The sequence below is a fragment of the Drosophila ananassae genome, chromosome 3R, assembly GCF_017639315.1.
Source record: "Drosophila ananassae strain 14024-0371.13 chromosome 3R, ASM1763931v2, whole genome shotgun sequence".
Classification (NCBI taxonomy): Eukaryota; Metazoa; Arthropoda; class Insecta; order Diptera; family Drosophilidae; genus Drosophila; species Drosophila ananassae.
Window position 1 is genome coordinate 10,050,805 of NC_057930.1, and position 12,125 is coordinate 10,062,929.

Genomic DNA, 12,125 nt, shown 5'->3' on the forward strand with positions numbered 1-12,125 from the left:
TATACATATCTCCCCGATCTTAGACCTTTAAGTAGTATCATTCTCCATTAAAACCAGGCTAACACTAAAATTTGACCCAATTTTTGCAAATCTTGAAAGGGAAGGCTAAAAAATGGTCCAAAATTTTATTTATCGATTTTCATGACATTTTAATGCAGATCGAAGGCATAATTCTCAGATCCCCTGATCCGTTAATGGTATTCCTTATACAAAAAACAATACAAAATGTTTTAAATATTGGCTAAAAGAGCTCTTAAAAGATCGCATTTTAAAATTTTTAACTATACAAACATTTTTGAATTCATTATTATGAATTATTATTATCTGAACCGATTGACTACCCGACCTACCGATTATTCATAAATGGGATTCGTTTTCCAAATCGGCCGTATGATCAAAGGATTTTTCCTAACTAGCTAATATTTTTCCCAAGGAAAAAGGTATTCCCCTCTCGATTTACTTCTTTTAAGTTCCTTTAATTCCGAATACAAAAAATGGGAATTTTGACCCATTTTTTATGAGTTTTGTGTTCCATTTTATTTATAGAACGTCCAATATAAATATTTAAAAAATACATTTTATTTATCAAACAAATAAGAAAGCAGGCAAACTTTTTTTAAATACAGGATAAAACATAAGGCTCCTATAATTACATAAATTTACAATAATACGCATATTACGTTACGTTAGGTAGTTCCACTTTCTAAAAAATATAATATTCCATAATTATTAACTATAATAAAACTAATAAAAACGAAAAATATATATGTTTTTATTTTGCGTCTAGCAGTTGAAAAAATATCAGATGGAAAAAAAATATTATTCTCCTTTAAATTCAAGCTAAAATTTCTAGTCAAAGAAACTAAACTCTAAATATGTCTTTCTGATACTTTAAAATAATGATAGTGAACTCTTTACCTCCGGTTTAACTTCAAACCCGTATTATTTACTTGAGATACGTGCCAAAAACTGCTGTTTTTATAAGCTTGCCCAAACATAAAAGTGAACTTATTTGCACACCTTTAGCTGAATTTATTAAAAAGTCGAGTGCAGCTTGTCAATATTTATACACATGAAACAAGATCGAGTAAACCAAATTATGCCGGTATTGAGACCTATAAAATGGAAGTCCCTGTTCCCCATCTGAAACAATATTACAGCAGACTGCAAGGCGTAAATCATGAAATTATCTTTAATCTGCATTTGTGGTAAAAACATACAATAACAAGTAATACATTAAATTAATCAATTCCATTCCCAGTGAGCCTTGTGCTCATACAGATTGTAGACGTCACAGGACAGTGCGATGAAGGATCCATGGATACAAATCCTGGGGATAATGGAGGACCCCTCGGTGATGGACCGGGAGATGAGTTGTATCCCAATTACGAGAACCCCGATTATCCAGAGCCCGACTGTTACAATGACTCCTGGACCACAACAAAAAAACCAAAGAAAAAGAAGCACAAAACTACAACAAAACGACCCAAAAAGAACCACAAAAGAACCACCAAAAGAACCACAACCAAAAGAACAAGAAAGCCAAAAACAACTACAGATGTCCCTGATACCACTGTTTGGAGCCCCCCAGTAACACCTCCATCGTGTCCAGACTCTACGTCACAATTAAGTACAATTACCGAGTCGACTACAGACCCAACGCCGACAGACAGCCCAACCTGTAAACCACCACCCCCAACTTGCAATCCTCCGCCAACCACTACAACAAGTACACCTCCGCCTCCAACTTGCAATCCTCCACCTACAGAACCTCCACCTACACTACCGCCCCCAACTTGCAATCCTCCTCCAACCTCGACAACAAGTGCACCACCACCAACTTGCAATCCTCCTACAACGACGCCGCGAACTACTCCACCACCCCCAACTTGCAATCCTCCTACAACGACGCCGCGAACAACTCCACCACCCCCAACATGTAATCCTCCTACGACGACGCCGCGAACCACTCCACCGCCCCCAACTTGCAATCCTCCTACAACGACGCCTCGAACTACTCCACCACCTCCAACTTGCAATCCTCCTAAAACGACGCCGCAAGCTACTCAACCGCCCCCAACTTGCAATCCTCCTACAATGACGCCTCGAACTACTCCACCACCCCCAACATGTAATCCTCCTACGACGACGACGCGAACAACTCCACCGCCCCCAACTTGCAATCCTCCTACAACGACGCCTCGAACTACTCCACCACCCCCAACATGTAATCCTCCTACGACGACGACGGGAACAACTCCACCACCCCCAACTTGCAATCCTCCTACGACGACGCCGCGAACCACTCCACCACCCCCAACATGCAATCCCCCTACGACGACGCCTCGAACCACTCCACCGCCCCCAACTTGCAATCCTCCCACAACGACGCCGAGAACTACTCAACCACCCCCAACTTGCAATCCTCCTACAAGGACGCCTCGAACTACTCCACCACCCCCAACATGTAATCCTCCTACGACGACGCCGCGAACCACTCCACCGCCCCCAACTTGCAATCCTCCTACAACGACGCCTCGAACTACTCCACCACCTCCAACTTGCAATCCTCCTAAAACGACGCCGCGAGCTACTCAACCGCCCCCAACTTGCAATCCTCCTACAACGACGCCTCGAACTACTCCACCACCCCCAACATGTAATCCTCCTACGACGACGACGCGAACAACTCCACCGCCCCCAACTTGCAATCCTCCTACAACGACGCCTCGAACTACTCCACCACCCCCAACATGTAATCCTCCTACGACGACGCCGCGAACCACTCCACCGCCACCAACTTGCAATCCTCCTACAACGACGCCGCGAACTACTCAACCGCCCCCAACTTGCAATCCTCCTACGACGACGCCGCGAACCACTCCACCGCCCCCAACTTGCAATCCTCCTACAAAGACGCCTCGAACTACTCCACCACCCCCAACATGTAATCCTCCTACGACGACGCCGCGAATTACTCAACCGCCCCCAACTTGCAATCCTCCTACGACGACGCCGCGAACTACTCAACCGCCCCCAACTTGCAATCCTCCTACGACGACGCCGCGAACCACTCCACCGCCCCCAACTTGCAATCCTCCTACAAAGACGCCTCGAACTACTCCACCACCCCCAACTTGCAATCCTCCCACAACCACGCCACGGGATACTCCACCGCCACCAACTTGCAATCCTCCTACAACGACTCCGCGAACTACTCCACCACCCCCAACTTGCAATCCTCCCACAACCACGCCAAGGAATACACCACCACCACCAACTTGCAATCCTCCTACAACAACACCACGGAATACCCCACCGCCCCCAACTTGCAATCCTCCTACAACCGCGACAACAATTGCACCACCACCAACTTGCAATCCCCCGACAACCACTCCAAGAAGTACAACTTCGTCAACCACTCGAAGTCCAACAACCACGACGACTCCACCACCTACGGTCACAACGCGTCGTCCTTGTCCGTGTCAGCCGGGCCCCTCCAACCCAAATCCGCCATCTTGGTGGTATCCGTTCCCCATTTATCCGAATCCCTTGTGGCCTTGGCTGCCATCTCCATATCCAAAACCGTTCCCACAATGGCCGCAGTGGCCGGGATCACCCCCCTCTTCACCAGGCTCCCAATGGCCAGGTAATCCCAACTGGCCAGAGCCCCAGCCACCTTCTAACTGGCCCTGGCCGTGGCCCAAGCCTCCTGTGGTAGTCCCCAGTGGTGACGGATGTGAGAACATTTGCGAGAACCTCTTGAAGGGAGTTAAGTACCAGGAAGATCTTATCAGGAAGTGCTTGTGTCCTAGACCATAAGTTTATCGTGTATCTTGTCATTAGATTTGTACCATAGTTATTGATTAAAGTTTTAAATTTTTTAAAATGTCAATTGTAACGGTATCTTTGAAAAACAAAATGGCGCAGGCGCGCTGTCTTCCCCATTTTTTAATTCCATATTTTGCTCAGCTCTTTCTGCACCCCCTCGAAGTGAGGGGGGGAGACTATCCATCAACAAGTTTTCATTTGATTAGTCGTGTCTAGCAGATTATAATTTATTCAAGTGCTTTCACTTGACCTATTAATTTTCACCACCCCACACCTGTCACTGAGTGCACATGCACAATGGCTCATGCATCTATTTCGAGCGCTCTATGATTCACAAATTTTGTTTCAGTGTAGGGGTGCAACGTGTGTGTGTGATTCATTCAAACTTAATGCCTAATATTCCAGGCCATTTCAGGCTCTTACCACCTCGAAGGTAGGCGGTCCGGAATTAGCACTCAAGGGTGAAAATTATAACTGCAATTGTAACATTATATATCCTTTTCTTTTTAAAGCAAAGCGAATTGGAAACATTTAAACCAGGACATTTAACCCTATAAGATTAGTTAAAAAATTAACAATATAATTATTAAATTATAACAAAATTGTCAGGCTTTCCAGGGTATTGAAAGGTTCGATTTGGAATCGACTCCACGCTTCAAAATCAACCCATAATTTGCTTGTAATTTATCAAAATCTAGATTAATATCCTGTTGATGGATTATGCTCCGGGTCGATTAGTACCCAATTTCTGTGGGTGACTCCGCCCCCGTGTGAGTTCGTCCTTCGTCCGGGTGGGGGCCTGCACATTGGGCTCACAAAGCACAGATGTTAACGGCTTCCCCGTTGTTGGACTTTGATAACTTGTTAGTACAAATACACAGTGTGCCAATTCACAAACAAAACAAACTCCTGTGGCCGCACTGGAAACACCAACAGCCAGAGTAAATAACAAGTTGTTGACACACACAGAGTGGCTAGAGTGGACCTCTGACAGCAAGATGTATTAAATTAATTATTACTTTATATAGCTTTGACAACTATAAGAAATTCTTGATGAGAAAGGATCAGAGGTTCCGCGCAATTAATATTCATTTAATTCAAAATATACTTTATGACACACATGTCGTATACGTAATGTGAAAATGAAGGCTCACCCTTAGGAGCACACACGTGCTGACACAAAGGGGCAATGTTATAGACGGTGTCCTGCCACCTCACCTGCCATTAATCGTCGAGGGGTGGCTTTGCTTGGCCCCATTTAATGGTCAGCGCGCAAAAAATAATTCTGTTATTGTATTTTCCCTCATAAGTGGGCACGGATATCCAAACGAAAGCTCATTCGTAGCTGGACAGGCAAACGGAATAGGTTCGAGGCGGAAGATGTTATCGCCGGCAGCGAAGGAAACCTTCGTGCAGTGCATCTGACAAACTGGAAACCGTACTTGAGCGATGGGCTGCGGCTCATCCATGGAGACACAGACGAATCCTATCGTCACGGAGGTCAGCTCAGGAATGCAATCGCGCCAAAATGGCGCACCAGGAGTTATGGTAATGGATGGAACTTTTACTTTCGAACCCAATCAATAGCTGCACATTTTACGCCTTCAGAATATCGTGGAGCAGTATGTCCGACTGGATGAACAGATAAGCAAATTGGAAGGAACATGCCCGGGTCCGCGGATGGCCACCGCCGAGGCCTGGGTGGAACATCTACGGAGCAAGCATGAGGCCATGTTGGGCCTTGAGGGCATGGACCTGGAACTGGCTACGATGCGGGACAGGGAGAATAATAGGGTGAGGGAAACCGACCCGAAGGAAGCTCTGCCCCAGCCAAACTACCCCATGGGCCGGCAGGGCAATCAAATTGTGGCCAACACACCTACCAAGGACCTCGCACAGGTAATTGCCGGCCATTAACGAATGTGATGAAATTTCTTTTGGTAAATTAGTAGTTTCCTTTTGGGTTTCAGTTGGCCTATAACCTGGGCGTGATTGGCGATGCCCGCAAGGCTTCCATGCACGAGGATTTCTTTGCCAACCTGAGTGACTCGGCTATGTATTTGCTCAGCATACGATACTACGGAGAGCTGCTGGAGCATAGTAAAGAGCGACTGAAGACACTGATGGAGAGCTATGCGGATCTGAACGAACGATACGTAAAGCAGGACGGGATCATTGCTTACATAAGCGGGGGAACGTACATGACCCGACTGGAGGAAAGCATCGATGAGCAGCTAGAGACGGCCAGAGACACAAGGGACAAGCTGGGCAGTGCCTTGGAGCAGTGGCGAATCTGTGGCCTGCTGTTGAGAGCTTCTGCCAACTCCGCCACCCAGGGTCTACAGCAGTGGCGACAGCTGAGCAGGATGATGTGGGTATTTCATAGAATTATTCTACAGACTTATTCAATAATCTTTTCATTCTAATTTTCAGCGATCCCAAGCAGAAGCTCCAATGGGCCTTGGACAGCCGCAGCTTATTGCATGCCTCGATGGTTTCTTTGGATGCGGCACAGCTGGCTCTGCCGCACGTAGAGCTGAAGTACATGACTCACCGCCAGGTTCTGGCCGTCAAGCACTGCAATACCTACCTTATCACAGACATAGCCAACAAGGCGCGGTAGGTTTTTCAAATTGGGCTCCTCCTAAACTTCCTTAAAACCGATTCCTTTCAGATATGAGCACACCACTCGCGTCTTCACAAGTTACGAGACCAACATCTCCAAAGCCTGCACTTGGCTGTATGATACATTTAACAGCACCCTTCGCAGCGACTTCGAAAAAGCGGAGGAAACTGTTTTTGGATTGGCAAAAACGCTGAGAGATCATAGGGAGGAGGTCTTTAGCACAGTGCAGAAATGACAAACAAGCTCAACGATCCACTTTTTTTGTACAGTATTTTAATAAACAGTAAACGTAGACTTAGTACCAATAGCTTTTGGCTGGCGTTCGCTCCTCTTCGATACCCATTTCCTCCATGATATCCATTTCAAAGGTGGACAGCTTGGGCTGGAAAGTAATCTCGCCAACAACAGCGGCTGGAAATGGTTCGGGAATTAGAAGATTCTACGAAATTATAGCTGTTGCTAGACATACCTGGTGTGTCCTTCTCCCGTTCGATGTAGGCATTGGGTGTCTTGTAGTCATGTGTTTGGTTGTTCGTCTCAGGAATGGGAATGATGCGACCAGAGCGCATTGACACACGCACCTTCTCACCCTCCTCGGTGAACCGCCACTCAAATTCCGTTCCTTGCAAATCCGAGGGATCCACCAACCGGATGTCTTTCAGAACATGCAGTGGCGCCTCTGACTTGATGATGATTCCGGGGAATTCTTTCTCGCCACCCACCTTACGGTAGTGCCAGTTCAGACCCTCCACGATGACCCAATTGCGCTCAGGAATCACCTGGGTGACGATTCCCTGCTTTCCCTTGTCCTTGCCCACCAGGACTTCAATGCGATCGCCGCGGAAGAAGCTCCACTCCTCTAAAACAATGATTTTCATTTGGTTAATAACATTTTAAAACATTACTTTGTTATTATGCATGTAACACCCACCAACTGGCTCTACCAATACATGGCGGCGGCATGTTCCCGGCATGTTCTGCTGCCGGAACTGGCCCGTCCATGATCGGTTCGTGGTATAGCGGAATCGCTTCCTTTCCACAGTCCGTTGCAGGTAATTGATTTCCTTCGGAGTTTGCCAGTATACCTAGTAGTAAAAACAAATCAAATAATATATTAATAAGCGGAAAATCTTTTCATGAAATGTGTTACGTGAGCTGTTCCACCAATTCGTTCCTACGAAATGTAGACTTGGCTTACCTGTTTTTTGCTGCGCTCAATGTACTCCTTGGGAAGATTGGAGAAGTTCTTCAGTTTGCTAGCCAGGTATTGTGTTATTCGCATTTTGTATATTTAATTCAACAATTAACAAAATTCATAAAAATTAAATGCGGCTCGCAAACAGCTGATTGCCCAAAACAAAGTACCATTCACAACGAAGCGCCAAATATTAAGGTTTATAAACAGTTGCGCGGGGGTTTTAAATAATTGTTTCTCAAATAATCTTAATGTTTCAATACACCGAAAATATATTCTATTAAACGCTTTATGTCCTTTTGGTCTTCCAAGAAAAATACACAATTATTATAAAACATTTTTCTCCGTGTAATAAAATTCGCGGGGATTGGTAGTACTGCAAGAAGAAGCAGGTGCTATTTGTTCTCTGGGTTTTTATATCGTTCTCCGCAGCCCTAAATTGCGATGCAAACCGGCTTATTATAAACAAAAGGTAAGTGCTGACTATTTAAATGTGGGCACGTGCAACCGCACTTCCATTACCCGGCGCACTTGCGTTCAGCGAGCTTCAACTCCTGCTCTTTAAAACTCGCAACCATTCGAAGGGGGCTATTAGTCATTTTCGTATCAGAACTCTCGCTCACTGAGAAAAAAGTTCCTGCCCAAGAACACGAATCTAATAAGAATTCCAATATGTCCTGCCACATAGATATGGAAAACCACGTCGATCCGGAGCCTTTGCCTTTCTCCAGGCACGCCAAGAACCTTCTGCGGTTTCTGAATCTCCTGCCAGCGCGGATGGCCTCGCATGACAACACCCGGTAAGCAAATCCTTGGATACCTGATGCATTCTGTTTTCATACTTTTGTAACTTCCAGGAGCACCATTGTGTTCTTCGCTGTCTCTGGTCTGGATGTTCTGAACTCCTTGCATTTAATTCAACCCTACTTGCGGCAGGACCTCATCGACTGGATCTACGGGGGCCTGGTGGTGCCACGCGACAACGAGAAACGCTGCGGCGGCTTCATGGTGAGCATAAATTCGTTTCTGTCAGGTGAACAAACACTCTGTCGTCGGCAAGTAAATAGAGCTTCTTGGTACTCCCTTTCCCATTCCCAACCGAACTCCTTATCTCTTTACGTGGCCCGGTAGCACACACTGCGACAGACCTTGCCGCATCCCTCGGCACTCTGGTTGTTTATCCAGCCAGCTGATACACCACCAGTTTCATTTCCTTCTCCGAAAATTGGTATTAGTATTCGCTTCATATCAAAGCAACTGACTGCACATACAGCTGCGCCCAAAATAGTAAGACTGATATCGTTTTTACGTTGAAGATACCTGTTATCTTAGAAAGCAATTAATTATATTTTTGTTTCTTCATGAATGGAATATTTAAAAACTTATTTAAGCTTCCAATGCATAGTTTCCCATTTGAAACGTAAAACATGCTATTATGGCGGCCTCCAGCGTGCAAATATGCATAATTGTGGGGGAATTCTCAATTTGCGCAGCAGTTTACATGACAGCAGTTCCCATTCCCACTCCCCAGAAGTCTCCCACCTCGTTTTTATCTGCCAAGGCCTTATCAGAAACATGCAAAACCACTTTGAGACAGATCAGTAAATTGAACTATTTTCAGGGATGTCGCGCCATGGTTCCAAAAACAGAAGATGCTGCTCTTTTGGAGTGCATGCGGAAGTATCAGTGGGGTCACTTGGCCATGACCTACACCAGCATTGCCGTGCTCGTCACCCTGGGTGATGATTTATCCGGCCTGGACCGCAAGAGCATCGTCGACGGAGTGGCTGCCGTACAAAAGAAGGAAGGCAGCTTCGGAGCCTGCATCGACGGTAGCGAGGATGATATGCGATTCGTTTACTGCGCCGCCACCATCTGCTACATGCTCGACTATTGGGGTGATGTGGATAAGGAGGCCATGTTTCAGTTCATCATGCGGAGCCTGAGGTATGATTACGGTTTCAGTCAGGAGCTGGAGGGCGAGGCCCACGGCGGCACCACTTTTTGTGCTCTGGCGGCTTTGCAACTCAGCGGCCAACTGCAACGTCTGGATTCTACGACAGTGGAGCGGATAAAGCGGTGGCTTATTTTCCGCCAAATGGACGGCTTCCAGGGCCGACCCAACAAGCCTGTCGACACTTGCTATTCCTTCTGGATCGGGGCTTCGTTGTGTATCCTAGATGCTTTTGAAGTGACCGACTATGCTAAGAACCGAGAGTACATCCTAAGCACACAAGATAAATTAATCGGCGGGTTTTCGAAGTGGCCCCAGGGCAACCCCGATCCGTTTCATACGTACCTGGGCCTTTGTGGTTTGTCTTTCACCGGTGAGCCAGGCTTAGGCGCTGTTCATCCCAGTCTGAACATGTCCATGGCCGCCTACGCCCACCTGCAGCATCTTCATGAACAATGGCGATCTGAAAACGGAAAGGGTGAAGAAGACCACGGCCTGAGCTCCGCCGCTCAACAGCAACTAAAGCTCAAAATGAAGGAAGGCGATCCGAAAGCCACGACTGCTGCGACTACCTCCAATTCGCCATTGATTCCGGCACAATGATGGGAATCCAACGACGAAACTAACGACTTAAAGCACACTATTGTATTAATATTGGCAGCATTTGAGCCACGTCTAGCTTTTTTACGTGTATTTTTATGATGAGATGCTTTGGCCTTTAGAGAGTGGATGGATAAATAGTAAATATGTTTAATGTACAGCCTTAATTAATGTTACACTGTAAGAGTAAGCCTAAAGCTAAATTAAAGCGTCCCATGCAGAAGCATGTATTTACAGCGAATCCCTTGGGTTAAAGCCTCCTCCGATAGCCTCCTCGAATACCGGTTATGGCGGGTTGGGAAGTTCTTACACTTGCAGAAAAAGTCGATGATGCTGCATGGCTGGTAGGTTGTAACTCATTCCTGGCCTATCTATATGGACGCGTCCCCGCAAAGGGGCCAGCACTCGTTCGGTGACCTGCGGGCAACGCTGCACCATCAGCGACTGCAGAAGTGGGCAACTCTGGGTTAGGGCGCTAAAGGAAAAAAATGGATTTGGGGCTAGTAAACGAGAAAACTGCTGGGATAGAAGTCGTTCAGGCTGTAGGCGTTGTGTGCCCCCTCAAGGAGCGGCCGGTCAATAAAAAGACACCGCTGCCGCAGCGGAGCCAACGATCGCTCTGTTACCCGAGGGCAACGCCGGATGAGCAGAGTCCGGATACGCGGACAGTGGACTGTCAGAGCACTGAAAAATACGCAGAGGCGGATGCTGATTTCCTGTACTGTATCCAAACCAATCAAACACATCACGGCACCAACACGATTACAGACAACTACTCCGAGAGGAGGAACACAAATGGGCATAGATTACTTACTGCACTCCATAGTCGGAGATGGCGGCACAGCCAATCAGATTTATATGTTCTAGTTCCCGGCAGTAGTTGCCTATCTGGATGAGCACTTGGTCGGTAACACTAGGAGTATTAGCCAGTGACAGGACGGTAAGATTGTTGAGCCTCCTGAAAAATATGATTAGGCAACGCTCGCCAATTGCTCCGCAATACGAAATATCGAACTCCACCAGCTTGCTCTGGTGCAGGGTCAGAGCGTCCACCGCTCCAGTAGTGAGCCATTGACACTTGGACAGTTTCAATACCCGCAGCTCCTTGCATTCTACGATTATCGGTTGCAGGGAAAGGGCCGTAATGTTGATGCACTCGTTGAGGTTCACGGCCACCAGACGCTGTTTGTTATTGGCCAGAAGTGGAAGAAGCAAATCGTCCGTTAGCCAGCGACAGCAGGCCAAATGCAGCACCTCCAGGCGACGGCAACAACGGGCCAACACGCGAAAGCCATCTTCAATATTGCTTGAGTTGTTTCCAGAGAGGTGCAGTTCTTGCCGCTTTTCCATCGCTGCCTCTGCGAACTTCTTTGCAGTTCGTGAGCAGCATCGCAAATTAAACAAGTCTTTTAGCGTCAGGTAGACGGCAACTTGTGGAATAAGAACATCATCCCAACAAACATCAAACAGTGAACAGGGAGTGGGAGTTGAAGGTCGAGAGGAGTCTAGCGTTCTCGGACTGGGTGAAAGAGCCATCGCCGCCAGGTGGGCCTCCTCCTCAGGGTGCAGGGTACACATGTTTCCGTCCCCGTCTCCACTTCGATTACGTGATCTGGGCACCAGCGACCCAATCCAAGGAGCCAGGTGAAGACGCAATTTATTGTTTACCTTGCAGGCGAACAGCTGACAGTAGTGTTGTAAAACAGTAAACCCGACCTATAAAGTGTGGCCAACGAAAACTTCGTTACTTTCTTTCTTTTTGAATCATTTCAATTCAATTTGAAAACTAAAATGGCTGCCAAATTACAATCCTTTTAACTAACACACTAAAACAGGTTTCTAATAACTTAAATTTCTTGTCTAACTTTGAATTAAGTAAAAATTGATTATTCTGCCTGGCGTATATTGGAATTTTATAG

The 12,125-nt window shown here is 46.6% G+C and overlaps 5 protein-coding genes across 8 annotated transcripts; 3 read left to right on the forward strand and 2 right to left on the reverse strand.

Moving 5' to 3' along the window:
* Positions 1-1,144: 1,144 nt before the first annotated feature.
* On the forward strand, positions 1,145-3,895 carry LOC6506210 (proline-rich extensin-like protein EPR1). The gene is made up of 2 exons (XM_044716415.1): positions 1,145-1,208; positions 1,262-3,895. The coding sequence occupies exons 1-2, from the start codon at positions 1,181-1,183 to the stop codon at positions 3,820-3,822; spliced, it is 2,589 nt and encodes an 862-aa protein (XP_044572350.1). The 5' UTR covers positions 1,145-1,180; the 3' UTR covers positions 3,823-3,895.
* A 384-nt stretch (positions 3,896-4,279) lies between these two features.
* Positions 4,280-6,759, forward strand: LOC6506221. Its single transcript, XM_032455136.2, has 5 exons — positions 4,280-5,379; positions 5,440-5,730; positions 5,802-6,202; positions 6,265-6,450; positions 6,506-6,759. The coding sequence occupies exons 1-5, from the start codon at positions 5,281-5,283 to the stop codon at positions 6,690-6,692; spliced, it is 1,164 nt and encodes a 387-aa protein (XP_032311027.1). The 5' UTR covers positions 4,280-5,280; the 3' UTR covers positions 6,693-6,759.
* On the reverse strand, positions 6,711-8,007 carry LOC6504222 (probable 39S ribosomal protein L24, mitochondrial). Its single transcript, XM_001965098.4, has 4 exons — positions 7,656-8,007; positions 7,389-7,542; positions 6,927-7,316; positions 6,711-6,868 (listed from the first exon to the last, which is right to left on the reverse strand). The coding sequence occupies exons 1-4, from the start codon at positions 7,737-7,739 to the stop codon at positions 6,753-6,755; spliced, it is 744 nt and encodes a 247-aa protein (XP_001965134.1). The 5' UTR covers positions 7,740-8,007; the 3' UTR covers positions 6,711-6,752.
* On the forward strand, positions 7,646-10,447 carry LOC6506232 (geranylgeranyl transferase type-1 subunit beta). Of its 3 annotated transcripts, none has more exons than XM_032455135.1 (4): positions 7,646-7,721; positions 8,341-8,452; positions 8,510-8,660; positions 9,274-10,447. In XM_032455135.1, the coding sequence occupies exons 2-4, from the start codon at positions 8,343-8,345 to the stop codon at positions 10,207-10,209; spliced, it is 1,197 nt and encodes a 398-aa protein (XP_032311026.1). In that variant the 5' UTR covers positions 7,646-7,721; positions 8,341-8,342; the 3' UTR covers positions 10,210-10,447. The 3 variants fall into 3 exon arrangements, with proteins under 3 accessions (XP_032311026.1, XP_014760546.1, XP_001965135.1); XM_014905060.3 differs by lacking the exon at positions 7,646-7,721 and adding an exon at positions 7,984-8,124; XM_001965099.4 differs by lacking the exon at positions 7,646-7,721 and having other exon boundaries at positions 8,295-8,452.
* Positions 10,341-11,917, reverse strand: LOC6504219 (F-box/LRR-repeat protein 15). Of its 2 annotated transcripts, none has more exons than XM_001965100.4 (2): positions 11,021-11,917; positions 10,341-10,890 (listed from the first exon to the last, which is right to left on the reverse strand). In XM_001965100.4, exons 1-2 carry the CDS (start codon positions 11,782-11,784, stop codon positions 10,707-10,709), a joined length of 948 nt encoding a protein of 315 aa, XP_001965136.1. In that variant the 5' UTR covers positions 11,785-11,917; the 3' UTR covers positions 10,341-10,706. The 2 variants fall into 2 exon arrangements, with proteins under 2 accessions (XP_001965136.1, XP_014760415.1); XM_014904929.3 differs by having other exon boundaries at positions 10,341-10,681; positions 11,021-11,910.
* Between the last annotated feature and the right edge of the window lie 208 nt (positions 11,918-12,125).

What these genes read in the sequence shown, in the direction of transcription:
- LOC6506210 (XM_044716415.1), top strand. Translation starts at nt 1,181, where the DNA reads ATGAAATTATCTTTAATCTGCATTTGTG. An exon ending in ATCTTTAATCTGCATTTGTG is followed by an intron (nt 1,209 to 1,261) that starts GTAAAAACATAC and finishes TTCCATTCCCAG; the next exon opens with TGAGCCTTGTGCTCATACAG.
- LOC6506221 (XM_032455136.2), top strand. Translation starts at nt 5,281, where the DNA reads ATGGGCTGCGGCTCATCCATGGAGACACAGACGAATCCTATCGTCACG. An exon ending in CTACCAAGGACCTCGCACAG is followed by an intron (nt 5,731 to 5,801) that starts GTAATTGCCGGC and finishes TTTGGGTTTCAG; the next exon opens with TTGGCCTATAACCTGGGCGT. An exon ending in GACATAGCCAACAAGGCGCG is followed by an intron (nt 6,451 to 6,505) that starts GTAGGTTTTTCA and finishes GATTCCTTTCAG; the next exon opens with ATATGAGCACACCACTCGCG.
- LOC6504222 (XM_001965098.4), bottom strand. Translation starts at nt 7,739, where the DNA reads ATGCGAATAACACAATACCTGGCTAGCAAACTGAAGAACTTCTCCAAT. An exon ending in TTGAGCGCAGCAAAAAACAG is followed by an intron (nt 7,543 to 7,655) that starts GTAAGCCAAGTC and finishes TTTTACTACTAG; the next exon opens with GTATACTGGCAAACTCCGAA. An exon ending in TGTATTGGTAGAGCCAGTTG is followed by an intron (nt 7,317 to 7,388) that starts GTGGGTGTTACA and finishes TCATTGTTTTAG; the next exon opens with AGGAGTGGAGCTTCTTCCGC.
- LOC6506232 (XM_001965099.4), top strand. Translation starts at nt 8,325, where the DNA reads ATGTCCTGCCACATAGATATGGAAAACCACGTCGATCCGGAGCCTTTG. An exon ending in GCCTCGCATGACAACACCCG is followed by an intron (nt 8,453 to 8,509) that starts GTAAGCAAATCC and finishes TGTAACTTCCAG; the next exon opens with GAGCACCATTGTGTTCTTCG. An exon ending in AACGCTGCGGCGGCTTCATG is followed by an intron (nt 8,661 to 9,273) that starts GTGAGCATAAAT and finishes AACTATTTTCAG; the next exon opens with GGATGTCGCGCCATGGTTCC.
- LOC6504219 (XM_001965100.4), bottom strand. Translation starts at nt 11,784, where the DNA reads ATGTGTACCCTGCACCCTGAGGAGGAGGCCCACCTGGCGGCGATGGCT. An exon ending in ATCTCCGACTATGGAGTGCA is followed by an intron (nt 10,891 to 11,020) that starts GTAAGTAATCTA and finishes CGTATTTTTCAG; the next exon opens with TGCTCTGACAGTCCACTGTC.